The sequence below is a fragment of the Chelonia mydas genome, chromosome 15 (genome assembly GCF_015237465.2).
Source record: "Chelonia mydas isolate rCheMyd1 chromosome 15, rCheMyd1.pri.v2, whole genome shotgun sequence".
In the NCBI taxonomy this organism is placed as follows: domain Eukaryota; kingdom Metazoa; phylum Chordata; order Testudines; family Cheloniidae; genus Chelonia; species Chelonia mydas.
The window spans coordinates 26547217-26574830 of NC_057856.1; the positions used below are offsets into that span (position 1 = coordinate 26547217).

At 41.1% G+C, this 27614-nt stretch overlaps 1 protein-coding gene across 6 annotated transcripts in view; it reads left to right on the top strand.

Moving 5' to 3' along the window:
* LOC102932055 (MLX interacting protein) overlaps positions 1–27614 on the top strand; it is a 70767-nt gene that overhangs the window by 22281 nt on the left and 20872 nt on the right. For 5 of the 6 annotated variants that reach the window (XR_006285983.1, XR_005222338.2, XR_006285984.1 and 2 more), the window contains exons 2-9: positions 17269–17375; positions 17774–17859; positions 19379–19468; positions 19817–19858; positions 21212–21383; positions 24251–24340; positions 25248–25339; positions 26205–26868. Coding sequence is in view for 3 of the 6 variants with exons in the window: in XM_043529317.1 (XP_043385252.1) it covers positions 17269–17375; positions 17774–17859; positions 19379–19468; positions 19817–19858; positions 21212–21383; positions 24251–24340; positions 25248–25339; positions 26205–26868 (1343 nt within the window). In the remaining 3 variants the exon portion in view is untranslated. The remainder of the gene's footprint in view (positions 1–17268; positions 17376–17773; positions 17860–19378; positions 19469–19816; positions 19859–21211; positions 21384–24250; positions 24341–25247; positions 25340–26204; positions 26869–27614) is intronic. The other variant, XM_043529316.1, reaches the window with a different exon arrangement.

The following is a 27614-nucleotide window of genomic DNA, read 5'->3' on the forward strand; positions in this document are numbered from 1 at the left end:
TACTCCACCTCGGCGAGTGGAATAACGTTTGCTGCGCCCCGCTGGAGCGCTGTGGCGCCAGTGTGAATGAGGTGTTGCATTACTGCGCTCTGATCAGCCTCCAGAAACGTCCCATAATCCCCTTAACTCAAGTGGTCACTCTTGTCATTGTTTTTGAATCACTGCAGGAATGCCGATATGCCCTTTGAAAGCTCTGTTTCTGACAGCTGTCTGCTTATCCGCTCCGAGACAAAGCAACCATTAGTGTGGAATGCTGTGTGTGAGAGAGGCGGGGGGGGGAGAGGGGGTCTGCTGCTGTCTGAACTTGCAAATCAGCATGCTGACATGCTCTCAGCCCCCCAGAAACCCACTCTCTCTTACCCCCACATACACACAACACACTCCGTGTCACACTCCACCCCACCCCCACCCCCATTGGAAAAGCACGTTGCATGCTGGGATAGCTGCCCATAAAGCACCAATCCCAATGCCACTGCAAGTGCCGCAAATGTGGCCATGCCGGCACGCTTGAAGCTGTCAGTGTGGACAGACTGCAGCGCTTTCCCTACTGCGCTCTCCGAAGGCTGCTTTAACTCAAAGCGCTCTACATCAGCAAGTGTAGCCATGCCCTAAGACTAAAAAATAATTGCAGGGATGTAATTATGAACACAGAAAATTCAGAGTTAAGGTTACACTTAAACGAAATCAAATGTGTTAAAGTAAAAATGTACAGTTAAGGCATCCAAATAACTTTAACTCTGCCTTGTACTTATGCTTTGAGGGAGAAAATATGAAAAAAAAATCTTTTAAAAATCAGCTACAGCTAATCTGAGACCTCAATGCTAAACCATATTATTATGATTAAAATATGTATTACATGTTGTCATTACTGAATAGAATTAAGATTCTTTTGGGTGTCTAAATTATACCTTCCTTTTAAGTGTAACTCTAAATCTGAAATTCCTGAGTTTATAATACTTTGGGGATAATGACAACATCCCCTTAAGCTACTGATACATACTTTCAACTTTAATCCTACTTTGATGTGATCTTTTTGTTTTGTTTTGTTTGGGAATTTTGTATATAGCAGGTGCTTTACCCAAGTGAGGACTGGGGAACCAAAACCAAATACAAAAATGCACCCTTTATTGGACAACAAACTAAATGCAGAATCCTTGATTATAATGTTACCAGGTTGTTTAGATTTGGGTTATTTTAAAGTCTTAAAGGATGACAAGTGTGTGTCTGGATCCCCACCTCCCTTTCCAAAGTATATTGCATAGTGATACAAAAACTACATTTCGGGATTGCTTCACCCAGCTGAACTGCAACCATGGAGGGGTGTGTGAGAGAGAGAGAGAGAGAGTAATTGCTTAATATCAACATAACACTGTAATGTAGGACAGGAAATAAAGGGAATACTATAGTTAATTGGAATTGCAGGTATAATGTAGGAAGACAGAATGTAGCACTTCTCATTGTCAGAGAGGCTTGCCAACTTGTGTCAGGAATGGGTTGAGTAGGAGACATTTACAAAAATGATGCAGGTCACCAGTGTGAGAGACTGGATTCTCTCTTCCTTCCCATTCTGGTCCTAGGGCACATCAGAGCAGTGACTCTGGACTGACCCAGGCTAACCTGGAGTGCAGTTCTAGCACTAGAAGGAAGGGGATCTCGGTAGGGGGTGGCGTAGGGCTTCACATCTCAGGCAGATTGACTTCCAATTATGTGGCCTCAAACTGCAGTCATTTGCAAAATGCAGTGCTGAGAGCAGCTGTCTGGCATGCTGTTAGCTGGTCTCATACTGCTTTACATACAAAAATAACGTGCCTCTTTGTTAACAGGGTGAGTCATATAAAACATGGGACATGTAAGCCACAGTGTCAGGTTAAAAAAAATCATATGAAAAGAAATCTAATTTCCACACCTAATGTTACATATTATTATTAATTATTCTAGGCAGGGTTGATAGTACTACCTATTATTAAGGTTGTCCAACACTTCTCATTATAAGGCACTGTTTTCACTTACTTATAACTCTGCCAAACTTTAGCCCTTCAGGCTGAAATTTTCTGTCTCTGTATAAGGCTGAAATATTTTTTATATAACATTTTTGACAGTTTCAACCAGAATGGTTCAGCTGTTTCCAGGAATGAGGCTAGGGAAAACGCATTGTTTTGCCCATGTTAAAAAATTCTTGTGACCTTTTCTTTCAAAAGGTCTAGCACCCCCAGGCTGTGGAGCAGGCACCCAAAATTTGTCAGAAGGGTGCCTTTGTATCAGGGGTGTGCCTTTTACCAACCCCAAGAAAATCAGCTCAAATTTGGCTACGTTATAAGCCTTGGGAAAATTGCAGTTCGTAAATGCTCACTAGAGTCTTAGATTTTAACAGCTAAATTTCCCAAAGACTCCAGCCACACTGGGCATGCTCCACCCTGGAGCTGAGCAGGAATTGGCACCTGAACTGAGAACAGTGAGACTGTCCTGTGCTTTCCGTGTCCCTTCTCAGGCCCAGGCAGTGTGGAGGAGGAAGCTGCCTGATTGTAATGCAGAGGGGACAAAAGCCTGAGCTGGGGGTGAGGGAGGAGAAGAAGATTAGGACAAGAAGCCTTAGGGGAGGGGGAGACTGGAACTGGGGACTGGTGGTGGAGGGGCAGGGGTGGAGAAACAGGAGCTTGGGATGGGCAAGGCGTCTTGAACTGGGGGGTCAGTGAGTGGGAGAAGAGACTGGGACTGAAAAGCAATGAGGTGTAGGGAAGGAAGTGAGTAGGTAGGGGGGACCTGATGAGGAGCCAGACTGCAAGGAGAGAACTGGGATAAGGAGCCAGGGTATACTGCTATTGGACAAGGAGCCTGGGGAGCGAGACTGGGACACGGAGTGATTGGGGATAGGAAGCCTGGCTAGGAGGTAAGGGAGACTAGAGGCTGAGGGGGGGAAACTGGGACTGCAGGCAGTACGGGGAAGGGGAGTTGAGAGGAGTGAAGCTAAGATTTGCTAGGTAAAGAGACTGGGATGAGAAATCTAAGGAATGGAGACTGGGACTGGCTAGGTGAGGAGAATGGGATGGGTACAAGGAACCAGGGGTGGGGAAGAGGCAGGACTGGGACAAGGACAGGTTGGAAGGGGCAGGGCAGAACAGGTCATGTTTGGGAGGAATGGGCAGAAGAGTCTGTGCCCACTAGAGGATAGTCCCCTCGAGAGCCTGGAATGGAACCCTAGGTTCATGAGTCGCTCCATTCCTCTGCTGTCAGCAGACAGCTGAGAAACTCACCGGCAAAGTGTCCCATCCTTCTCTCGTGCTGGTGCATATAAAAGATGACAGTCTGCTTACTGCTATCAGTTACTCCATTAGCTCAAGTGGAAGAGGTCTGTGTGGTAGATCTGAAGGTTTTTACCCTGCTGATGACGCATGTGTTTATTAGTATGATGCCACATGATGGAATTTCTTTTTTTAGTTATTTTATACAAACTCAAAAAACTACACACAAATTATATTAAAAGAACATTATTAAGGTTCTAAGTCAAGAACTCCAAAGTTAGGAAATGCCTGAATTAAGTTTGCCTCTGCAACCTTAATTTGGCCCCCTTGTGGATATGCGTTATGGTAATCTAATAACATGATTGCATGCTAATTTTTCCAAAAATCCCTCATTCAGTACACAGGATGGACCTGCTCTGGGGATGAATCAGGTTGTGTTGTAAAGGAGGCTGTTGTCTGTAGGACCCCAGTCTCATTTGTTGCAGAAGTTGGAAGGTGTGTAGTGAATGAGGCAGGGGAATGCATGAAAAGAAAAGATGGTTTCATTGTTAAGGCAGTTGAATGCTGTCCTGGAGAACTGGATCCTATCCCAGCCTGTCCCAAGGAGTTGTTGTGTGTTTCTAGTCAAGTCACTTGAACCAGATTTTTCACAGATGATCACTAATTATGGGTGCTTCATTTTCTGGGTGCCCAACTTGAGACCCTGGGGTTTCATTTGCCAAAGTGCTAGGTACTCTCAGCTGCAGCTGAAGTCGGTTGGAGCTGTACTTTGCACATAAAAATGCTATATCATGCTAAGTAGTCTGAAAATCAGGTTCTAAGCATCTGAAGTTTGGCACCCAAACAGGTGGAACTTTTGACTTTAATCTCACTGTGCCTCTGTTCCCCATCAGTAAAATGGGAAGAGTAATGAGCCCTCATCTCACAGAGGTGTTGGGAAAATAAATTTAATGTTTGTGAAGCACTCAGATACTCTTGTGATGAATGCCATAGAAAAGCACAGGAGGAAATTAATAATTCTGTCTTCAGAGCAGGGTTTGAACAATGTGCAGTAATTAAGGCCTAAGGCCACACACAACAATGAGGAGAAAGCTAAATATTGAATAGCTGGTAATTTAAGTAAGTACCATCCATTTTATGCAATGAATGAGAAGGGTCCTGTGGGAAAAACCAGTGATTGTGTAATTAAAGACTACCACAATGCATTCATGCAAGGGGGGCAAATGAAGGCTGCACAGCAATCTTAATTCTGGCATTTCCTAAATTCAGAGTGCTTGACTTGCAATCTTAATATTTTTAGTTTAGTTTTTTGTGTATAATTTAATATTTTGCAGTAGTGCTCAGAGATCCCAATCAGGATCAAGGCCCACTGTGTTACGTGTATTCAAAACCTGTAAAAACACAGCACCTACCCTAAAGAGACACATTAGATTATTAAAATTGAACATTTAAAAAAATCTAACATACTTTTCACCATTTATGCTGTTTGTTTACTTTTTTACATTTCACCTTGGATCGTGAGAATAGACTGGCCAGTTTCACATTTGTTTCTAGTGAGCTTTCTAGTTAATCTCACTTTCTGGGTCTTCTGTTCAAGCACAAGGCTGCAATGTTTGGGTTTGTTCTAAGAAAAAAAAATTTCCATTGGAGTTTATTTTCAAATATTAATAGAAAGACTTGTATTTCTTGTAAGAGTTTAATTTCTTACACTCTGGTCCAAAAATTAGGTTTTATCTTTTGACGTGTCTCTGGTTATTGACCACAATTACAGGAATGGGGTGCTCTGAGGAAAACTCCATGTGGCTTTAATATTTTCTGCAGCACAATGTTTGGCGAGTTGGCAAGTTTCTTAGATCCTGGAAACATTATAGGCGTGGTATCTAGGCGTGGTATCTTTATTGAGATAGGGAGGAAATATTCAAAAATATATGTCTGGTTGCAAAATATATAGTTGATGACTCTATTTTGGATACACTTCTGTGGCCAGCTGGGAGAAAAGTTAAACTAGGTCTTGTTAGGGGACTTATTCCTTCACCCACTCACTTCCCTGGTCCTTCTCGCATGAACAGAGAGCAACAATACCCGAAGTCCAAAGGTGCAAACAATTCGATGTTTATTGGTGTGAACTTCCAGCAAGCATGATTCCAGTTTCCTTCCTTAGTATCCTCCTTCCCAGCTCTGACACCACAGAGCCTTACACCTGTGTCCCTGTTCCCATTCCTGCCCTTAGCCAAACATTATTCCAATTTCCTTACTCCCATTCCCTGTTCCCATTTCCCCCTTTAGCAAAACATGGTTCCAATTTCCTTACCCCCATTCCCTGTTCCCATCTCCCCCCCACACACACACCCACCCCCTCCCACCCACACCCACTCACTTCCTCATTGACTACAGATTATATAGTAAAACCTGAGTTCTGCTCAGCTGTACCTTAACCAATCATTTTCCTGAAATTTAACTAACCAATCCTAACCTATTGTAACATGATTGTGTAACCAATTATATCCCACCATCTTAATTAGTTTACACCCAGCAAAATTAATTATACAGCAGACAGGAACAATCACAGAACCAGACAGAGATTATACAGACAAACAATAGCAAAGTGGGAACTATAATGACAAAACAATACAGAAGTGATGATTTCACATCCCAGTATTGATAAGTGAGTTCTTGCCAGACAGGATGCTGTTTCCTTTTACATTTTCTAGGCACTTCCCTTTCTCTGGAGGTGACAGGCATTATCAGGACAGGATTGTATTCCTAACAGCCCAATAGCACCTTCTTTCAATGTGACTAGTTTGGAATGTGAGGATGTGACCGTTCACTTCCCAGCTTATGGCTGCCTCTGTTGCTTAGCCAGAGACCTTAGCCTAAGCACAGGGCCTCAGACTGTCACAGTAAGACAAGGACATTACACTGGCAGACAGTGATTTTGATTCTTTCTTTTATACCTCTATAACTAGCCAAGTGATCAGAATACACCTAAATTCTTAAAGTACAGGCCTTTGCAGACAGGCCTGAATATCTATATCCTAACAGGTCTATTCTAGTGTTTGTTTAGCCAAATGAAGGTATAAAGATGCATGTATTGGGGTAAATGTTTGTACCAGGAAAGATTGTCTTGGTGTTTAATACTTTACCCTTCCTCTAGCATATTCAGACTGAGTCTATTAAAGCATTTCACAAACATTAAGTAAGCTTCCCAGCACTCCTGTGTGGTAGGGAAGTTTAGAAAGAGCCACAGAATGTGTAGTCTTGAAAAGCCTGTTTTTGCTAAAGCAAACTCTGGTTTTCCCTTAGTAATATTTCACTCTTAAAACTTGATTTAAAACTTGAATAAACATTGCTTCCTTTCAAACATGTAATTATGTTTGTAGAACAGGGTCCTATCCAGCGGACGTGGCGTGGGACTGGGAGTCAGCAGGCTTGGGTGCTGTTCCAAGCTGTGCCACAGAATGTGTGGCCTTGTGCAGGCTGTTTTTCCCCTCTGTACCTCGGTTTAGGTATCTATAAAATGGGCATGGTTGGTACTTATAAACTGTAAAATGCTTTGAGATCTAAAAAGTTGTATATAACGGCAAGATATTATTGTCCTGTAGCTACTTTCTTGTGAGCATCTGACAGCCCTTTACAAACTTTAATTATTTAAGTCTCAGAAGATTCCCATGAGATTGGTAAACTTGATCATCTCCATTTTATTAATGGGCAAACCTCTGTCCTACCCTCTCTCCACCTCCATTTATCCCAGTCACAGGGAACCAGTGGCAGAGCTAGGAGCCCAACAACCAACCTCCTGATCTAATCATTAGACAGCACTTCTCTCAGATGCTTAGGAGGCTTTTCCAGCTTTCTGACTGTTGTAAGCCTGAAAAAAAATAAGTGAATTATGGGTGGGCGGGGGGGCTGGAATAAACTATACCAGCAGTATAAATTGTAACCCCGCTAGGAACGCTTTGGTAATATAGCTATACCTGCAAAGCACTTACTGTAGATGTAGTTCTTATGGGAGCAAAATCCCAGACGCTGCAGACTTTTACTCAGGCAAGTACAGGACTGGGCTTTTTGCTAGTTTTGTAAAGTCACTGCTTTATCTTCGCTCTCCAGCATATTTGTCAAGTACACTTGGGAGATGCATTTCCTCAGGTAGTGGGATAAGAAGTGACTGAATAGAATTATGAGCTGTTGGTTCAGAAAACCATACATGTTTGACAGGGTACTAGACTGCAACCTAGCAATAGAATATTTTGAATGCTGATTTTGCACCTCAGTTTTTTATGAGAGACAGGTTGGGAAAAAGATGTCTATCTTTTCAGGAATCTCTCTCTCGAAAATCAAAGCATTGCTTTCAAAGGGGATGTGCTGCACAGCAGGATAGATGGTTGTTGAACAGTATGCTGAATTTAGCATCAGCACAAGGATTCATGTGTTGTTTTATGGAATATAGGTAATGTTAACATCCTCCCTTGTTTTGGAACCTGCTCTCCCAGAGAAAGTTTTCAGATGAGATGATGGACAGAGTAGCATCAAGAAAAGGGCGACCCCAGTGCTTTCTTTGAAAATTGTAGCTAGGATTAGCTGTCTAGTTATTCAGGTTTCAGAGTAGCAGCCGTGTTAGTCTGTATTCGCAAAAAGAAAAGGAGTACTTGCATCCGATGAAGTGAGCTGTAGCTCACGAAAGCTTATGCTCAGATAAATTTGTTAGTCTCTAAGGTGCCACAAGCACTCCTTTTCTTTTTGTCTAGTTATTGTGGATAGTAAACATGAATCTGTGTGAGAGTGTTGCCTTCATGTGAATCCTGTACCGAGTAGAGAAATCATAATTCCTATCCACATGATGCAGGAATGTTTTTGTTCCACTTGCCTGACTCTTCATTCTGGCACACAATATGTGAATGTTCTTGTAATCTGATCCTTTGAATGAGCCTTTGTTTGAGGAAGTATTGTTAGTTTTTGGCTCCTAGAGAGCGGAGGTGATAATGCCCAGCCCCCATCAAAACAAAGAGATTAAAAACAAACCAAAACCATTCTCGTGAATCCTGTGTGGAAGCCAAGAAGATCTTTCCTTTTGTCACAGGAAAAAAAAATCATCTGTTTAGCTTATTTTAAATTAAAGCAATAGAAATTTTTTTATTTAATATTGGACATCTTATTACAAAAACCTGCAAAGAAAATATCCTTCTCTAAAGGTCTTTGCAGTCTAACTCAGAGACAGTGCTATAAATGAACAAGCAGAGGAGGGGATCACTCAAGAAAGTGTGTACAAAAGGAGTACTTGTGGCACCTTAGAGACTAACCAATTTATTTGAGCATAAGCTTTCGTGAGCTACAGCTCACTTCATCGGATGCATACTGTGGAAAGTATAGAAGATCTTTTTATACACACAAAGCATGAAAAAATGGGTGTTTACCACTACAAAAGGTTTTCTCTCCCCCCACCCCACTCTCCTGCTGGTAATAGCTTATCTAAAGTGATCGCTCTCCTTACAATGACAGGTTTCTTTCTCCTTACAATGTGTATGATAATCAAGTTGGGCCATTTCCAGCACAAATCCAGGTTCTCCCCCCCCCCCCCGTCCCCCCCTCCATCAAGCCCACTCTCCTGTTGGAAATAGCTTATCTAAAGTGATCACTCTCCTTACAATGTGTATGATGATCAAGGTGGGCCATTTCCAGCACAAATCCAGGGTTTAACAAGAGCGTCTGAGGAGGGGGGATGGGGGAGGAAAAAACAAGGGGAAATAGGTTAACTTGCATAATGACCTAGCCACTCTCAGTCTCTATTCAAGCCTAAGTTAATTGTATCCAATTTGCAAATGAATTCCAATTCAACAGTCTCTCGCTGGAGTCTGGTTTTGAAGTTTTTTTGTTGTAATATCGCAACTTTCATGTGTGTAATCGCGTGACCAGAGAGATTGAAGTGTTCTCTGACTGGTTTATGCATGTTATAATTCTTGACATCTGATTTGTGTCCATTTATTCTTTTACGTAGAGACTGTCCAGTTTGACCAATGTACATGGCAGCGGGGCATTGCTGGCACATGATGGCACATATCACATTGGTGGATGTGCAGGTGAACGAAACTCTGATAGTGTGGCTGATGTGATTAGGCCCTGCGATGGTGTCCCCTGAATAGATATGTGGGCACAGTTGGCAACGGGCTTTGTTGCAAGGATAGGTTCCTGAGTTAGTGGTTCTGTTGTGTGGTATGTGGTTGCTGGTGAGTATTTGCTTCAGGTTGCGGGGCTGTCTGTAGGCAAGGACTGGCCTGTCTCCCAAGATTTGTGAGAGTGTTGGGTCATCCTTCAGGATAGGTTGTAGATCCTTGCAAGTGGATTTTAACAAAAGATTTGGCAGGGCAGAGGGCTTTTAGCACAAGGAAAGTGGGATCCTGTACAAGAGAGAATAAAAAAGTAAAATATACTTCTGGTATATTTGCTCCTATAACTTGAAAATGATTTGGTTTTCAAAAGTGAAAATTGTATAGGCAATTCTCAATTAAATCCTTTTCTCTCACAGCTATAATAGGCAAGATACATGTGGCTTGAAAAGTGGGTTTTACAAGCCGTAGCTACTTTTCATTGCATCTTATTTGAGCAGTTGGGTCAGTGCTGTGGAATCTGAGCTTCAGTGCCCAGAGATTTATGCTTAAATTCCACCTAGGATAGACGTAAGGACTGATGCAACATGAATGCAAATGGAGAAAACAACTTTTTTCCTGAACTGGAGAACTCCAATAGGAGCATTTGCTTTCTACCTTCAGATTAATTTCAGTTATTTTCATAGAATCATAGAAGAATAGGGTTGGAAGAGACCTTAGGAGGTCATATATCCCCTGCTCAAAGCAGGATCGATCCCAACTATGTAAAGGAGCAAGGGCTTCCAGTTTAAAAGACAGAACTGAAAGTCAGGGGATCTGGGTTCCATTCCTGACTATGCTACTGACAGACCCTTTGAATGTGTAATTTCACCTCTCTTTGCTACCTCATTTGTAAAATGTAGATAACTAAAATTCCTTACTTTAGAGAGGCTGGTGTGAGGATTGATGGTTTGCAAAGCACTTTCAAGGTGTGTCATTGGAATGCAGACTTTTTCTTATCTTGTACATGTAACTGGACTGAGTTATTCTGCACTAAGTGCTCCAATTTGTTTACTCCATTCATCCACCTAACTTCAGCAATGCCTAATTTATTTTAAATTCAGTTTATAATATATGAATTATTACAGGCTCTAGACAAATGCACAGTATAAAAAACAGTTCAGAAATTTATAAACTGATAAATGTAACCTGTCTTTGTCCACCCAACCCGTTTCCCCTGGTCCCACTATAAACCACCAGCACTTTCTTTAACATAAAACTCAGCAGAGTAGATGGCTTTCAGAATTCTCAGATGATTAATAGAGAATGATTGAATCATTCTCTGTTCTCTGTTCAATCTCAGATGATTGAACTTTGTTTAAACGAATGAGGAAGCAAGTTCTGGATTTGAAGATCTCTCATTAAAAACGCCCTGCTCCTAATCTCCTCATGGTTAAAACAGGGTGCGGTTAGCTCAAGCATCTCACCTGTTACCAACTGCTGTGCAGAGAGAGATATCCCTGTTATCTTCACTGCAGCTGTCCAAGCTGTACTGGGCATCGCAGCTGAGAACAACATGGTTCCCACCAGAGGGGATTTTTTTTCCCTTTATAACTTCAGTTGTTGATGATTGTGAAAGCGAAATTGCACTGGAGGCATTAGAGTTCCTTCTTCAGCACCAATTGCAAGTCATGAAGTAGAGGATGTATTTATTTTTTTTAAGACAAGAGGGAAGCTTTTCAGCAGGCATTTAGAGCAAGCTAGAGTAATATATATTCTTCCCACAACATGAGACAACAGAGAGGACTCAAAGATGTAATGAAAAATAATTAACTAAAATGGGAAATTGCCATTTTCACAGTATCATGAGGCAGATAAGGGCTGAGAAAACACATTAGACGCCATTTGAAGTGTCAAAGTTGTGTATAAGGAAAATTCTACTTATGATTATTTGATTAATTTAAAAGTTGCATACACCATTGCTTGCATCAGCTGCTGTATCACATTCCCCAAAATTGTACTGAAGCAAGTCAAACCATTTGCATTGTCTCCTCCTAAGCCAAGTTTCACTGAAATATTCTGTTGGGTCATTTATTAACTTCAATTTTAGATATGAACAGCATCCCTTCAGCGCTCTTCTTAGTTTTTTGATGAGTATGGAAGCAGTGTGGGGGGGCAAATCCTGTATACTCTCCCTAATAATATTGTGTTAGAGACAAGGTATTAGAGCATAAAAAAATCACCTCTAGAGATGAAGGTAAAGCATTATCTGACTCATAGGCTGGTGATTAGTGATTTTCAGGCCAGACAGAAACTTGGATTATGAGTAGAATGATTAAATCCCTGCTCCCTCTACATCATTAGTACTTAGTCATGGGAGTGCAGCCAAAAATGTAGAACGCAGTGCAAATATCTCCTTCTGTTTTAAAAACATTTTATTATGGATTTTGTGAATATAAAACAAAATCTCTTACGAAGTGGTGAGATCCTCAGAGGAAAAGAACTAATTAAGGGAACACTGTCACAGTAAAAAAATCTGTTTAGGAAGAAAACCTATTTTTTTTTAGCTGTTACTAATCGCCTCTTAGAAAGCTAAAACATTTTAAGAATCTAATATATCTGTCTGCATTTAAAAGACACTATTTACATTTTGTGTTTCCAGCTTGGACAGTGAACATCTGTTTCTCATGTACCAGCACAAAACTGCAGCGTTTGGGGAATGCTTAGTTGTCTGGGGAAAAAATACTCTATTTTATATTGAATTTTTAAAAAAAACTGGAGACAGTTTTTGGCTTTCCGAATTGCGTGAGTTCACTGTTGCAATTATGTAACAGTGGTAGCAATCATGATTTGCATGATTATATTTTAATTAGACAGCGTCACAGGTTCAGATGGCAATTCAATCTTGATGGCCAAAAAGGGATCTGTTGTGGCATGGGTTGCTGTCAAATTGGGAGGGCGTCTCTTGTGGAGTCCCACAAGGGGCAGTCCTGAGTCCAGGAGTAGTCAATATTTTCATTAATGATTTGGATAATGGAGTGGAGAGTATGCTTATAAAATTTGCAGATGACACCAAGCTGGAAGGGCTAGCAAGCACTTGGGAGGACAGGTTTAAAATTCAAAATGACCATGACAAATTGGACATTTGGTCTGAATTCAACAGGATGGAATTCAATAAAGACAAGTGCAAAGTACTTCACTTAGGAAGAAAAAAGAAAATGCACAACTACAAAATGGGGAATAACTGTCTTGCTGGTAGTACTGCTGAAAAGGATCTGGGGGTTATAGTGGACCACAAATTGAGTATGAGTCAACAACGTGATGCATCTGCAAAAAAGACTAGTATGATTCTGGGTTGTATTAACAGGAGTGTTGCATGTAAGACACAGGAGGTAATTGTCCCGCTATACTCGGTACTAGTGAGGCCCCAGTTGGAGTACTGTGTCCAATTCTGGGCACAATTTAGGAAAGATGTGGACAAATTGGAGAGAGTGCAGAGAACAGCAACAAAAATGATAAAAGTTTTAGAAAACCCTATCTTTGAGGAAAGGTTAAAAAAGAACTGGGCATGTGTAGTCATGAGAAAAGAAGGCTGACGGGAGTACCTGATAAGTATTCCAGGATGTTAAGGGCTACTATAAAGAGGATGGGGATCAGTTGTTCTCCAGGTCCACTGGAGGTAAGACAAGAAGTGTTGGGCTTAATCTGCAGCAGGGGTGAGTTAGGTTAGATATTAGGAAAAACTTTCTAACTATAAGGGTCGTTAAGCACTGGAATAGTCTTCCAAGGGAGCTCGTGGAATCCTTGTCGTTGAAAGCTTTTAAAAACAAGTTGGACAAACGTGTCAGGGATGATCTCGGTTTACTTGGTCCTGCCACAGAGCTGTGGGCTGGACTAGATGACTTCTCGAGGTCCCTTCCTTCCCTACATTTCTATGGTTCTGTGATTTGATTTTGTTATGTGAACACTTGTCCACTACATACTGAATTAAAACCATTGAATTTATTTCACATCAGTAACTCCTGACCTGGGGTGGATTTAATATCGGGATCAAGAGGTTAAAAGTTCCATATTCCACCATCATCATGCCTCTGAACCACCGAGACCCCATAGCACAGTTTGCTCTTTCATCAGGGACTAAGAACTACAAAACATTAAGGAGAGATTATGTGTATCTTTCCTGAAAATCTTTTTTTACTCTTGTCATCTCAATTGGTACCTGATCAGTTTTTCTTCTAGAAGTGGCAACACCTTCATAGACTCAAGCCATTTGCTGGCCAGTGTGTCAGTCACTGTTCTGGTGACTGTTGCAGTTTGTGTTGCAGTAGATTTCATCCAGGTCTCTTCTCCCATTTTTGGAAACTTTGCTTATTCCCTGTTTGGGAAAAGTTCTCACATGGAATTGAACCAGTGACTGTTGAATTCCTGAAGGCTTTCGGCATCTTCCACTGAAGTTCATGTTTTGACTGTGTAATCGGTAGGCAAGTTTATCTGCATTTGTTTATTACATTTATTTGCTTCTAGAATATTAGTGTTCTTGAAGGTTAATAGGCCAGCAGGAGCAGAAACTCCTTTTTTGGTTTTTTTGGGGTTTTCAAAATCCAAAGGTCAGTTACAGTTAGGGAACTGCTCTCAAACACTATGTTCTGAGTTGGTGAAACCACTCTCTCCTTTAGTGTTCCAGAATAGAGATGACCAGTTAGGCTGAAATGATCATTAGGGGCCTCATCCAATCTCCCCAGAAGTAAATGGAGCCTTTCCATTTACTTTATGGGGGTTTGGATCAGGTTGCAAATATAGTTGACATCTTCATGGTGATTCCTGTCTGCTGTATGAAACTGAGGTTATCAAACTCATTTCACTTATGACCTAACAATGGACTTGCACTTTGCTCCTATGGAATGCACTGAAAGAACTAGAAATAATAATAATCATTGTCCTAAAAGGAGGATGAATTATTAATCTCTTTCGTCTTTGACTGGACTTTAATGCACTTATAAAAATACAGTAAATAAAATATAAATTACATAAATTGGTTAACATTTTCTATCTTAATTCTAGTCTTAAATCACTCTTTGAAGAAGATTTAAACTGGATACAAGAAATACATTATAGTTATATTGGATTGTCTGCAAAAATGCATGTGTCCTTGTGACTTTTTATTAGAGATTAGACCTATTTTGGGTACAGATAAGTTAAATAAGAGAGTTCTGCCAGTTAGGATTTAGTTTATTAAACTATGCAACCATTGTCTCTGAAAATCCATGTTATTCTAGAGATTGATATTGGATTGGCATATTTTCTAGTCCGACTTATTTTGTAGGGACTCTGGCAAAGTCAAGGATCACAGGAGAGTGATGTGTTAGAATAGTGAAGAGAGAGAAAATTGAGACACAAGTAAGAGGAAAAAAGGTATGTTTTCATCTGAGATTTGAAAGGAAATGAAGACTTGATGAAGTGAAGAGATATGGGGGAAGCTGTTGCACACAGCAGGTGCCGCAGAGCAAAGACTCATATTAAAATTGATGAGACTGTGAAAAGATAGAAAGGAGGACACTAAACAAACAGGGGAAGAGCAAATCCACAAAAGATTTTGAAAACATAATAGGTAACTTCAAACAGGATCCTAAAATGGATGGGTTGCCTCTGTCTGCTCTAAACCCAGAACTTGGTGGCACCAGGAATGGATTTTGCAGCACTTCCCCAATGTGATATGGGATAATTCTTAATTTGCAGGCTCCTCTGTCAGTCATAAAGTTCCTGTAGCATTGAAATGTATCTCTTAGCACACCCCATTTCTGAGAATGGCAAGGAAACAGCAATTGATGGGTGCCATGCTTGTTGCTTCCAGTGATGGTGCTGAAGAAATGTCATCTTTAAAAAACATTAAGCATAGTAGATCTGCAGAGATTCATGTGTCTCAGCAAAAGCTGAGCATGGCAGCAAGGATTTACTGTAGAATTCAGTGGAGAATAAAATAAAGATACTATGGAGGTGCTCGGGTAATATAGCAATAGATGCCATATAAGAACCTTAGATAAATAAAATAGGTTAAGAGTCTGAGTAAAATATATACTGTATTATCATAGAACAGGAAAGGTCTCCATATACAATCGCATTCATCTTCATTATTTGCTAATCCCTGAAACTCATATAACTACCCTTGGAATGTTTCTAAAATCTGAACTCAACTCAGAGAGCCTTGAGTACCTCGTGGAAATCAGCTTTGTTTTATTTGTTGAAATAAATGTATTTGTGGTTTCTGTTATTTAAAAGTAACCTCCCCAAATCTCAAAGCCTGCATCAGGTTCAGGGATTTTTCAGCATAAACAAAACTATAGTAAACTTGCTCATTTTCAAATATGGAGGGTTCAGAATACAACATATGGGGTCACTTGGGAACTGTTAAGTGCAATGACCATGCAGTTCTCTAACTATGGAATCAACTTAATCCTTTTAGTGCACTTGTTATCTGGTCTCTGCACCTGGTTCATTGCATGTACAGTACAAAACACTAGACAGGTTTTTTTAAAAAATGAAGATAGGAAGCAGAGAAAAACCTTTATATGCTAGCGTAGAACCTAACATGGGTTAAAATATAGATACAACTGGCAGCATACAATAGAAGCCAGAATTGAAAGGTGGCTGGTTGGCTGTTCCTTCCCTGACAGCTTAGCTGAGATCTGGTATCTATTTGATTGCCACTGTAGCAGTCATGAGATTACTGGGTGATGATGTCAGATGAAGCCCTAAAAAGAGAAACAAAGGCGAGCTTAATAACCCAAAACAGCAGTGATTTAATGTATTCCTTTGGCAGGTGTGGAGCTTTCTGAGCTTCTGTATTAGCAGTGGCCATTGGGAAATTCTTACTCTAAGCCCCATATAGGTTTGCTCATATATGGTACTACTTGGCTTCATTAAAAATAACTGAGGGAATGGGGATGGACAGGTACAGGACTGGGAATTGGGTTGTAGTCCCAGCTCTGACAACACACAACAATAGGGGACAGGAAACACTTAAAAACAGGAAAATGTGTGACTATAAAACCATGAAAAAATGTTGGCTTGAAACTGACTAGATAAAAGTGTGTCTAACCTTGTCTGCTCCACCTGTAATATGAGGCTAATACTTCATAGAGGTGTTCTGAGTGTTAGGTAGCTAACATTTATTAAGTGTTTATAACAGTGCTAAGCATTATCAGTGTCTCTGTTTCTCTATCCTTTCTCATTTCCAAGAAAACCCTTCACATATGAGCTGCTTTTTTTTTTATGGGCACCCCACCTTTGATAGTACTGTGGTTGTCACTAAACTTTTTGCTTTTGTAACTAGATCTAGTTTATTAAATGCAGCATTGCAAAGTTTAAGGGCGACAACTCTGCTGGGGTAGAGTAGAGTTAATATTGTCATGTTGTCTTTTGAATGTTGTTGTCCTGGAAGGTGATCTGGAGCTGCAAATATGAATGTGTACTGTCTCAGTAGAGCCCCTCAACATCCAAGATAGACGAAACCAAAAGCTTGCTAAGTGCCAGGTTTTAGACATGACTTTGGGTGGTCTCATTCCTGGGGTTGGTGGGAGGTGATGTATTTGGGTTCAGGGGAACTGTAGTAGGTAAGAAAAGTGTGTTTGGGTGAAATGAGTTGTGGTCCCAGTGAAATTCCAGAGTGACGGGTATCCACATCACAAAACACATCCCCAGAGCTAGTAGCAGAGAGATAAAGGACTAGAAGAGCCTTGAAGACGGAACTTCCCTATCACCTCTAGAACTTTAGGCCAGGAGGGAGGTACGTTGTTAAGGTGGTGCATGGCAGAAGCTTGCTCTACCATTGCCTGAGCTTCATTTCACTGTAGTCTCCAGAACTGTCAGCCTGGCACTTTTATTAGCTACTATATTTGCTTTTTTAAAAAAATCACTGATTTTTTTGTTTGTTTGGGTTTTTTTTATTTCAGTGGGAAGTTGGTTTCACCAAAATGGAAGAATTTTAAAGGTTTAAAACTTCAGTGGAGGGATAAAATTCGTCTCAACAATGCCATCTGGAGGGCATGGTATATGCAGTGTAAGTTGCTTTTATGGTAAACGTGGTTGCATGCAACCACAAAATGTTTGAATCTGGCCTTGCATCTGGCCATGCATATAAGGGCCTGAATGGACAGGAGATGAAATCACAAGCCCCGTTATGATGGAGAAACCCAAGCAATCTGCTGGTGGCCTAAATCCCTGTAGAGGACAGTCCTGAACTTCCACCCCATGACCAAACCATCCCCATGGTGTTCAACACTGCTTCGGGGCATTGCACCACTTGAAGCCAGGTGCAGTCTGAAATGGCCTATTCCCCAGTAGTGTGTTGGAGGGGACTCTGGGAAGAACCTTGTTAAAATCCTGCCTCTGAGGTGGAGAAGGGATCCCTGAATAGCATGTGTGTACCCAACTGTCATATTTTCATTTCTGTTTCAGACCTGGAGAAACGCAAGAACCCAGTGTGCCATTTTGTGACTCCACTAGATGGCTCTATTGATGTAGAGGAACATCGGCGGCCTGAAGTATGTAAAACTTGAGCTGTGGATTTGATTATCTCTCTATCTCTCCTACCTCCGTTTAGATGTGAAGGCTCTGCTTTGGTGTCCTCTCCATAGTGAAAAATATCAACATGTATACTATATGGCTGCTGTTGAGCCAGATGTTATAAATCTACCTGTATAGGAATGATCAAGGTGCAGCCCAAGGGTGCCTTAACAGTCCCTGGAGTCCTACTATGCAGCCCATGACTGCCCTCCAGTTTGACAAATCTATGGCACAAAGCTGCAGCCTGAAGAGCCCATGATTCCTACACCTCAGAGCCTGTTTTACTTTTCCTCTCAGAGAGCCCATTTCTGGAGGTTGTGGAAGTCAGTGGGAGGTGAGGGCAGACTACCCTGTAGGATCAAGCTGAGTGGCTTTATAAAAGCTTTTTCAACATCGTTTTTTAATTTTCTTTGCTCACCTGAATACAAACTAACAAGCAATTTCTAACCCTGTCTTGTAAACTGTAACCGCAACTGAGTGCGGTAGGTCTGCGCATTTTCCTTTTCTTTTATTGTATTTTATCATATGCAAACTATTTGCAGCCCTCTGGCTGGTGTCCTGTGAGGCCCAGGACATTTCAAAGTTTTTGGTTCTCTCATGTACTGCCTAACCTTAGATTGGACTCAAAATGCATAAACTCTCTGTTGAACCTACAGAGCAGAAGCAGCAGCAGAAATGGGCTTCAAAAGCATACATGAAACTGTCCTAGTATCTGAAATGTTTGAAAAGCAAAGCTAGGCTAACCCTTTAGGTTGAGGCACAATCCAGTCAGACTAGGTGGAGTTAAGTCTACCTTAGTTCTTGTGAACTTGCCCTGTTGTCCTTGGTTTTACAGTACTTGTGGCATGTTAAAGCCCCACATTCTGATCCCTTTGTTGTCATTGGGGTACCACTGCACTACATATGGCTTGAAGAGTGACGTTTCTCCCAGAGCTTTGTTACTTGGCTTTTATTGTTTTGTGTCATTCCTTCACAGTCGTTGGATGTATGTGTATGTTGATACTGCCTTGGAACTTTCTATTTTCCCACTCACTCCAGGCGAGGAGTTTGTTTTTTGTTTTTGTTTTCCAGTGAGTACATTTTATTTCATAGTTGTCATGGTGATGGGTAAGCCTATAGATTTTGTATCTTGGCTGATGAATTTTCATTATGCTTTTGCATGGCTGTGTTAGCATGAATAGTATCTTAAAAAAAGTTTCCGAAACATAACTTTTATTTTTCCTTTTGTACTATATTGTCTTTGCAATTGGTTACAAGTGATCCAAGTAATGACATATTGGTACTATTATCAAACATCATCACTTTTTATTATATGTGGGGAAGATTAAATGGATCCTGGGTTGCTCTGCAGTAGCTGGATTTAAGCACATTGTGTCGGCTGGGTTATGAGGTCAAACAGAATTAATGTACTTACCTTATGGCTTCAGTCTGCCTGAAAACTGTGTGTGACTATTTAATGTTTGTGTATATTTCCTCATGTATTTTGTTTGTTGTCAGGCCATTGCAACAGAAGGGAAATATTGGAAACGAAGAATCGAAATAGTCATCAGGGAATATCACAAGTGGAGAACATACTTCAAGAAAAGGGTCTGTTTGTTTGCAGCTGTGAAAGTATTTTGACTGGAATAATTGCTTTTTGATTTAATAGTTGGTCTTCTGATGTAACTTTTACTAACCCATGCAAAAAGTTGGAAATTCAGTTATACCAGTATAAACATTGGGTCCGCTGATACATCATAAGAATAAATTGATACACTGGGTCCAGTCTGGCAACCCCATGTCCTGTGAATAGTCTCTACTCAAGATTGGTCCAATGGGGGCTAGAAAATGACTTACATGAGTAAGGACTAATCACACGAGTAGGGGGTTGCAGAAACAGGTCCTTTGGGAAGTACAGGCGCTAATTTTACTTTTTAAAATATTCTATCTCTGCAGTTACAGAAACACAAAGAGGAAGACCTTTCAAGCTTGGTGCGGGTAAGTAATTTTTGTGGAGGCAGTAGCAGCATCTCTGTATATTGAAGTTGTGATAAGTAGCAAAGGTGTACTAGCATGACAGCTTGCAGTGATTAAAACCTAAAGCCACGCACTTAGCTTTAATGTTTATTATGAAGAGGGGGCACCTTATTTTGCTTAGAATAAATTGTATAATAGAGAGCAGTACAGCTTTCCCCAGCTTAAATCAGATTGGGTGGAAGTCTTGGTCTAGAGTGCTATGGCATAAGAAATGAGAGTGTGCAGGCCAGCTGGCCAGTCAGGGCCACCTCTTTGCAGTTGGTCACATGACAGCTTGTTATTGAGTTTTAACTGGCAACATAGCCTGCCTTGTGGAATCGGGAAAGGATGTGTGTGTACAAGTAGAAAAATACATAGCAGAACCAAATGAGTCCCTTTTCTGTGCTATTATAGCCAAGTAGTTTGGTAAGCTTCAAAAAAAAAAAAAAAAGGGGGGGGGGGGGGCTAGATGTTGAGATGTATAAAAGCATCTGTGTTTCAAATACCTGGGACAAAAAACAGTCGTGTGATGGAGCCTTCTTGGTGATCAGTTTATGCCCAAAGAGAGCATTTCAGACCTTCTGTCACTAAATGTAAACCCAGCTTGGATTCATTCTTCATTATATGCCCAGAACAATCGCCAGGTTCACAAACCATTCAGCAAACCTGGCTAAGATTTAGATAAACCTCAGGATGTCATGGTTCTGGCTGGAAACTTCACCAGTTTCAATTGAGTTTTGCTTTGTGTTTGTTAGGGTTCATTCAAACCCAAAAATCAGTGAAATTCTGGGTGCAAAATCCCACTTATACCCGAAAAAACTAAAAAGTATTTCCAAAACCACTTTGGTTTTATGCAGTTCTAATCATCAGCTGGAATTGGGAAGATATTTCCCCACAGATTCTAGTGTTGTGCAATGATGTATTTCACAGAGGTTTTATGCTAACTTCCAAAACATCTGGTTTGTGACATTGCTGGAGGCAAGATATTGGACTAGATATACAAGTGGCCTATTCCGGTACACGCAGAAATGGGATGCCACTCTAGATGAACCATCGGTCTGTTTGGTATATAAAAGTAGCCAGAGTAGATGAACTGTTGGTCTGAGCTGATGTGGCAGAGGGTAGAATACCAGACTAGATTGATTGTTGCTCTGTTCCATGTGACTGGAGGCAGGATGCTAACAAGTTGATCTGATGCATTTTGATGATTTCTATAGAATGTTCCTCTTTATTAAAATGTGAAAAATAATTAGCTTTGTCTGTTTGGTGCCATAATAACTGCATGTGACTGGCAGCTTCATATAACCAGGCTTATTTTTCTTTCCTCTTTGTCAGGATGATGACGTGGTTCTCTGGCATCAGAGTAGATATGGCAGTGAAACCCCGGTCCCTATGGAGGAAGATTCCTTTCTGGATGCAGACATGCTTATGTCTGAGTTCACTGACACCCTGTTCTCTACGCTTTCTTCACATCAGCTGATTGCCTGGCCAAATCCCAGAGAGATAGGTGTGTGTTTGCTTTTGGCTGTGTTGATTTTGCAGTGAGAGGAGACTTGAGGCTTGTTGCTTCACTTCTCTTCCAGACTTACTTTTTCATTTTTCTGGTTGAGAAGGTGGCTCCATCTTTCACTTACAAGTACACACAGACCAGGGAAATACATTGGATCAGTTTAACAGTAGTGCCAAACTTAAAAGTTTAAAAAATAATTGTTTAAGGGATCAGAAATCCTATTCAGATATTCGGCCTAAATTTTCTTTCTTACTTTTTATCTCATTACACCTAATTACTGGTACACCTTCTGGTACTAATAAATCTACCCATGACATGCACTAGAAAGCATTATCATTTATGAGGCCATTATCATTTACATTAAATCTTATTTTCCTTTTTTTAATGTAATAATGTAAAAATGACCCTCTTTCTTTTCATTAGATGAAGGTTCCTCTTCCCAACAGAACTCAGCTCAAAGTCTTGTAGCCAAAACTCAGGGTTGCACTCTGTGGGACCTAATCACTGAACTGCCTCAGCAGGAGTTGTGTGTGCAGAGTGCTTACAGAATCCAGCCCTGAGGTTTATACTCACTACACAAAAATGAGGAGGTTAGTTAAACAGAAATTAAAGGGTACAGTGCCAAAAGTGCTATCTCTGCAAGCTGCGTGGAAACTTTTTAAAGACACCATAATAGAGGCTTAACTTAAATGTATACCCCAAATTAAAAAACATAGTAAGAGAACCAAAAAAGAGCCACCATGGCTAAACAACAAAGTAAAAGACACAGTGAGAGGCAAAAAGGCATCCTTTAAAAAGTGGAAGTTAAATCCTAGTGAGGAAAATAGAAAGGAGCATAAACACTGGCAAATGAAGTGTAAAAATACAGTTAGGAAGGTCAAAAAAGAATATGAGGAACAGTTAGGTAAAGACTCAAAAAGTAATAGCAAATTTTTTTTTAAATACATCAGAAGCAGGAAGCCTGCTAAACAGCCAGTGGGGCCACTGGACGATCAAGCAGGACAATAAGGCCATTGCAGAGAAACTAAATGAATTCTTTGCATCGGTCTTCACGGCTGAGGATGTGAGGGAGATTTCCAAACCTGAGCCATTCTTTTTAAGTGACAGATCTGAGGATCTGTCCCAGATTGAGGTATCACTAGAGGAGGTTTTGGAACAAATTGATAAATTAAAGAGCAATAAGTCACCAGGACCAAGAGTTCTGAAGGAACTCAAATGTGAAATTGCAGAACAACTAACTGTAGTCTGTAACCCTTTCATTTAAATCAGCTTCTGTACCAGATGACTGGAGGATAGCTAATGTGACGCCAATTTTTAAAAAGGGCTCCAAAGGTGATTCCGGCAATTACAGGCCTGTAAGCCTGACTTCAGTACAAGCAAACTGGTTGAAACTATAATAAAGAACAATATTATCAGACACATAGATGAACATAATTTGTTGAGGAAGAGTCAACATGGTTTTAGTACAGGGAAATCAAGCCTCACCAATTGACTAGAATTCTTTGAGGGGGTCAATAAGCATGTGGACCAAGGGGATCCAGTGGATATAGTGTACTTAGATTTTCAGAAAGCCTTTGACAAGGTCCCTCACCAAAGGCTCTTATGCAGAGTAAGCTGCCACGGGATAAGAGGGAAGGTGCTCTCATGGATTGGTAACTGATTAAAAGATAGGAAACAAAGGGTAGGTATAAATGGTCCATTTTCAGAATGGAGAGAGGTAAATGGTGTCCCCCAGGGGACCAGTCCTATTCAACATATTCATAAATGATCTGGAAAAAGGGGTGAACAGTGAGGTGGCAAAATTTGCAGATGATACAAAATTACTAAAGATAGTTAAGACCCAGGCAGACTGCGAAGAGCTATAAAAGGATCTCTCAAAACTGGGTGAATGGGCAACAAAATGGCGTAATCCCAACTATACATATAAAATGATGGGGTCTAAATTAGCTGTTACCACTCAAGAAAGAGATCGCGCAGACATTGTGGATAGTTCTCTGAAAACATCCACTCAGTGTGCAGCGGCAGTCAAAAAAGCGAACAGAATGCTGGGAATAATTAAGAAAGGGATAGATAATAGGACAGAAAATATCATGTTGCCTCTCTATAAATCCATGGTAGGCCCACATCTTGAATACTGTGTGCAGATGTGGTTGCCCCATCTCAAAAAAGATATATTGGAATTGGAAAAGGTTCAGAAAATGGCAACAAAAATTATTAGGGGTATGGAACGGCTTCCATATGAGGAGAGATTAATAAGACTGGGACTTTTCAGCTTGGAAAAGAGATGGCTAAGGGGAGATATGATTGAGATCTATAAAATCATGACTGGTGTAGAGAAAGTAGATAAAGAAGTGTTGTTTACTACTTCTCATAACACAAGAACTAGGGGTCACCAAATGAAATTAATAAGCAGCAGGTTTAAAACAAATAAAAGGAAGAATTTTTTCACACAATGCACAGTCAACCTGTGGAACTCCTTGACAGAGGATGTTGTGAAGGCCAAGACCATAACAGGGTACAAAAAAGAACTAGATAAATTCATGGAGGATAGGTCGATCAATGGCCGTTAGGATGGGTGGGAGTGGTGTACTTAGCCTCTGTTTGTCAGAAGCTGGGAATGAGCGACAGGGGATGGATCACTTGATTACCTGTTTCATGCATTCCCTCTGGGGCACCTGGCTACTGTTGGAAGACAGGATACTGGGCTAGATGGACCTTTGGTCTGGACCCAATAGGGCCATTCTTGTGTTCTTATGTTCCAGCAAAGTGGCAGGCTTTCTTTGAGCAACCCATATCTACACTGTAATAAACTGAAGTGGCATGTATGCTGCAAAATTAACCGGTCTCTCTTTTGGTTTTTCCAGCACACTTAGGAAATGCTGACATGATTCAGCCAGGACTTATCCCCCTCCAGCCAAACCTAGATTTCATGGATACTTTTGAATCTTTTCAGGGTAAGAATAAGGGAAAAAATGAGTTTACTGTCTTTATTAGTAGTATAGCACCAATTTCTGCTATAGCGGTAATGGGTTTTGAACAGAAAAATAAACTATGCAAACCAACATATTTATCCTCTTTATACAGCATGAAAATGGAGCCCAAACTCAAAAGTATTTGAAATCCAATTAAAAAAATTTTAAAAAATACTGTAGCGAGATCCTCTTACTGTTGCGAGACCAGTTCTTTGCCTGGCTGAGTTTTGAAATTCACTTGTAAGAGTCTATGTGTCTTAAGATTAGACTTAGAAGAACACAGCTTTCAGAGAACCTGGTTTACATACAAGTGGCTTTTGAAACTTTACCTATTGATAGTATGGGAGAACATCAGGTGTCAGCGGAGGACCTTACAGGAGAACGATGCTAATTGGTGTCTCCCTAATCCTCACACCCCGTTGTTCATGCATACAGTCTCTGTGGTTTCCCCATTTCTTCGTAACGATTTAATAACCAATGTAAAGTCTCATGTTACTGAGACCTCCATTACTTTTTCACTATTTACTCTAGAATAGAGTTTAAAATAGAGTTTAAGTGGGACTCAAATGGTGCCTGGGCTTTGTGCTGGTCCTCTGCGCAGGGCTGAAATTCACTCAGATCCACTAAATTTGCATGGCATTTTACAAGCATAGCTCAAAAATAATCCATTTCCCAAAGAGTTCATAAATCTCAATAAGACGGGCAAACATCTTTGTGTTTGTAAATAAGCAGAGTACATTTTGTGGTGTTGCAATTTCCTTATTTTTTAATTATTTATTTATTTACTTGCTAGTTCTCAGTGAGTCTCCCATTACTTAGTGCTACGTAGCAATGTTCTACCATAATGTAGGGAGTAAAACATTTAATATTTGTTTTCACATTCTTTCAGATCTGTTCTCATCCAGTCGCTCTGGCAACTTTTTCACTTCTCTCCCTGCTGCCAGTTCTGCTATGACAGATACCAGCAGCCATTCTTCCCAGGTAAACAGGTTTTATGTAGTGAAAATTTGCCAGAGCTCAAATTTGTAAGTACTATACAGATCTTCACGTACTAATATGCAGTATCAGACAAGCTCATGTAAATAGAATTGAATAAACACTTACGATACTTGGTTAATACAGTATATTTTCCTCTGATTTACCAATAAAAGAAATGATTATGATAACCTAGAAGTAAAAATAACTGGTACATGTACTGTACTTGCACTGTTGTGACTTAAATACCTTTGTCCTCCACAGTGTCCAGTTCAGAACAGAATTTTCTTTGTACTTTAAAATACTAGTTTTTGAGGAACAGCCTTTACATTACGTAGAGAAAGTGTTTTGTCCTTCGAGTGAAATAATGCTGTCTCTGAATGTAGTTGGCCTTGCTATAAAGAATCCTATGTACGGGAGGGAGTGTGGACTAGCAGGTAGACTTGCGAACTGGGAGACTTAACTGCTGGGTTGTGTTTTCAGCTGTGTCATTGACTAGCTGTGGGGCCTGGGTCCAGTCACTTAACTTCTGTGTACCTCAGTTTTCTTGTCTGTAAAACAAGCATATTGGTGATTTCCTCCCTCTGAAGAGCTGTGGATCTCAACCCCCTGGAAGATCTTTACCTCCTTTATCTTTACCTTCTTTACCGGAGCCAAGGAGAAATGGGCAAAACTAGAGGTAGTTGTACCTGTTTAGTTCTTGATGTGGAAGGCTTTGGCTTAGCATAACCAGGAGTGATTCAGATATAAGCCTCGTTCTCCCCTTTCACAACTGAGTGTAAAGAAAGGTCAGATAAAAGCTTCTGGTGCTGGCCCATCTCCAATGTCAAGCATTAATCTGTACTTTTTTTTTTTTTTTCCCTCCTGCCAGTCTTCTGTCCTGCCCTCAGGTTCTTTACCCAGCCCACTCCCAACGGTGAGCCTCAGTGAAGGATTGATTGCCTCATCAGTACCTGCTCCTGTCATTCCTGATGTTGGTGCTAACCAATGTTCCAACATTCGGAGTGGGGGCTCTTTCATCCAGCCATCAGACTTCAATTCCAGTTCATCTCTAAGTGCCCAGCAGCCATTTCTTCCGGTGTTCCCAGCTCCTGTGTCGCTGCTGCAGCCCACTGTCCCACCACAACAAGCCGCTTTGCCCACGGTGCCTCTGAATGCCAGCTTGAATTCTCAGCCGCCTGCTTTTACTGCTCCAGAAACCCAAAAGTCTGGCCTCTGCAAATCTTCCATTGTTACCCACACGGCTTCTGCCACCCAGACCCACAACGCCTCTGCTACCACCTTCAGCCAGAGCCAGAACCTCATTCTGGCAACACAGCAGCCAGGGGGAGGCGTGCCTTGTAACCTGACTCTACAGACTGCTGTCGTGCAGGGGCAGCCCCGGCCTCAGCTACAACCCCACCTGACGTTTGCACTCCCGAAAGCCATTCCCCTGGCAAATGCTGGGACAAGACCCAAACAGCCACAAAAAATAGTGCCTGTTCCAAAGCCTGAAACGGTGTCCTTAGTATTAAAAAATGCCTTCATCACCCCAGGTGAGAGTCACGGGGGTTCCTCCTTCTGCTGGGAGGGAGTAACCTGAGGGCAGGGCACAGTTGCTGTTGTAGGTGCAAAATAACATTAACAAAAATATGCTCATCTGCAGCACACTGGTTGTCACTGGAAGTACCTAGAAATCTTGATGGGAAGGATATTTATTGTTACTAGCGCTGCCTTCTCAGAATCCGCTTTCCAAATAAACATTCAGGACGGCGACAAAAAAAACAGGCATTTCCCACAGCCCTGAATTTTAATCTGGTTATAAGGGAGGCAGCATGGATCATTGGAGTTTGCATAGGACTGGGAATCAGGAGCTCTTGGCTTCTGTTCCTGGCTCTGCCACTGAGTCCCTGGTGGTGGCCTTTAGAAAGTCATTTCACCCCTCTTTGCTTCAGTGACTCCTTCTGTAACATGAGGCTATTTACCTACCTCAGTTGATGCTGAGGTGCTCAGAGCTCTTGGAGATCCTCAGCTAAATGGCGCTAGACAGGTGCAGAGTGTTAATTCAGGTATTGGCTGTTTTCAAAGGGATATACCTGACTAAACTGACCAAACTTTCTGATCAAATGGGGCTGTTCCTCTGTTTTCGTGACCTTGTCTACACTGGCCGCTGCACAAAGGGTACCTGTAGCTACACTCCACATTGAAAAGCAGGCTGCCTCCATGCTCACTGCAGTGTGTGTAGCTACATGAAACAGTGAAAGTCTCTGGTAGTGGGGAGCTGCTGGAGCCTTTCCTCTCT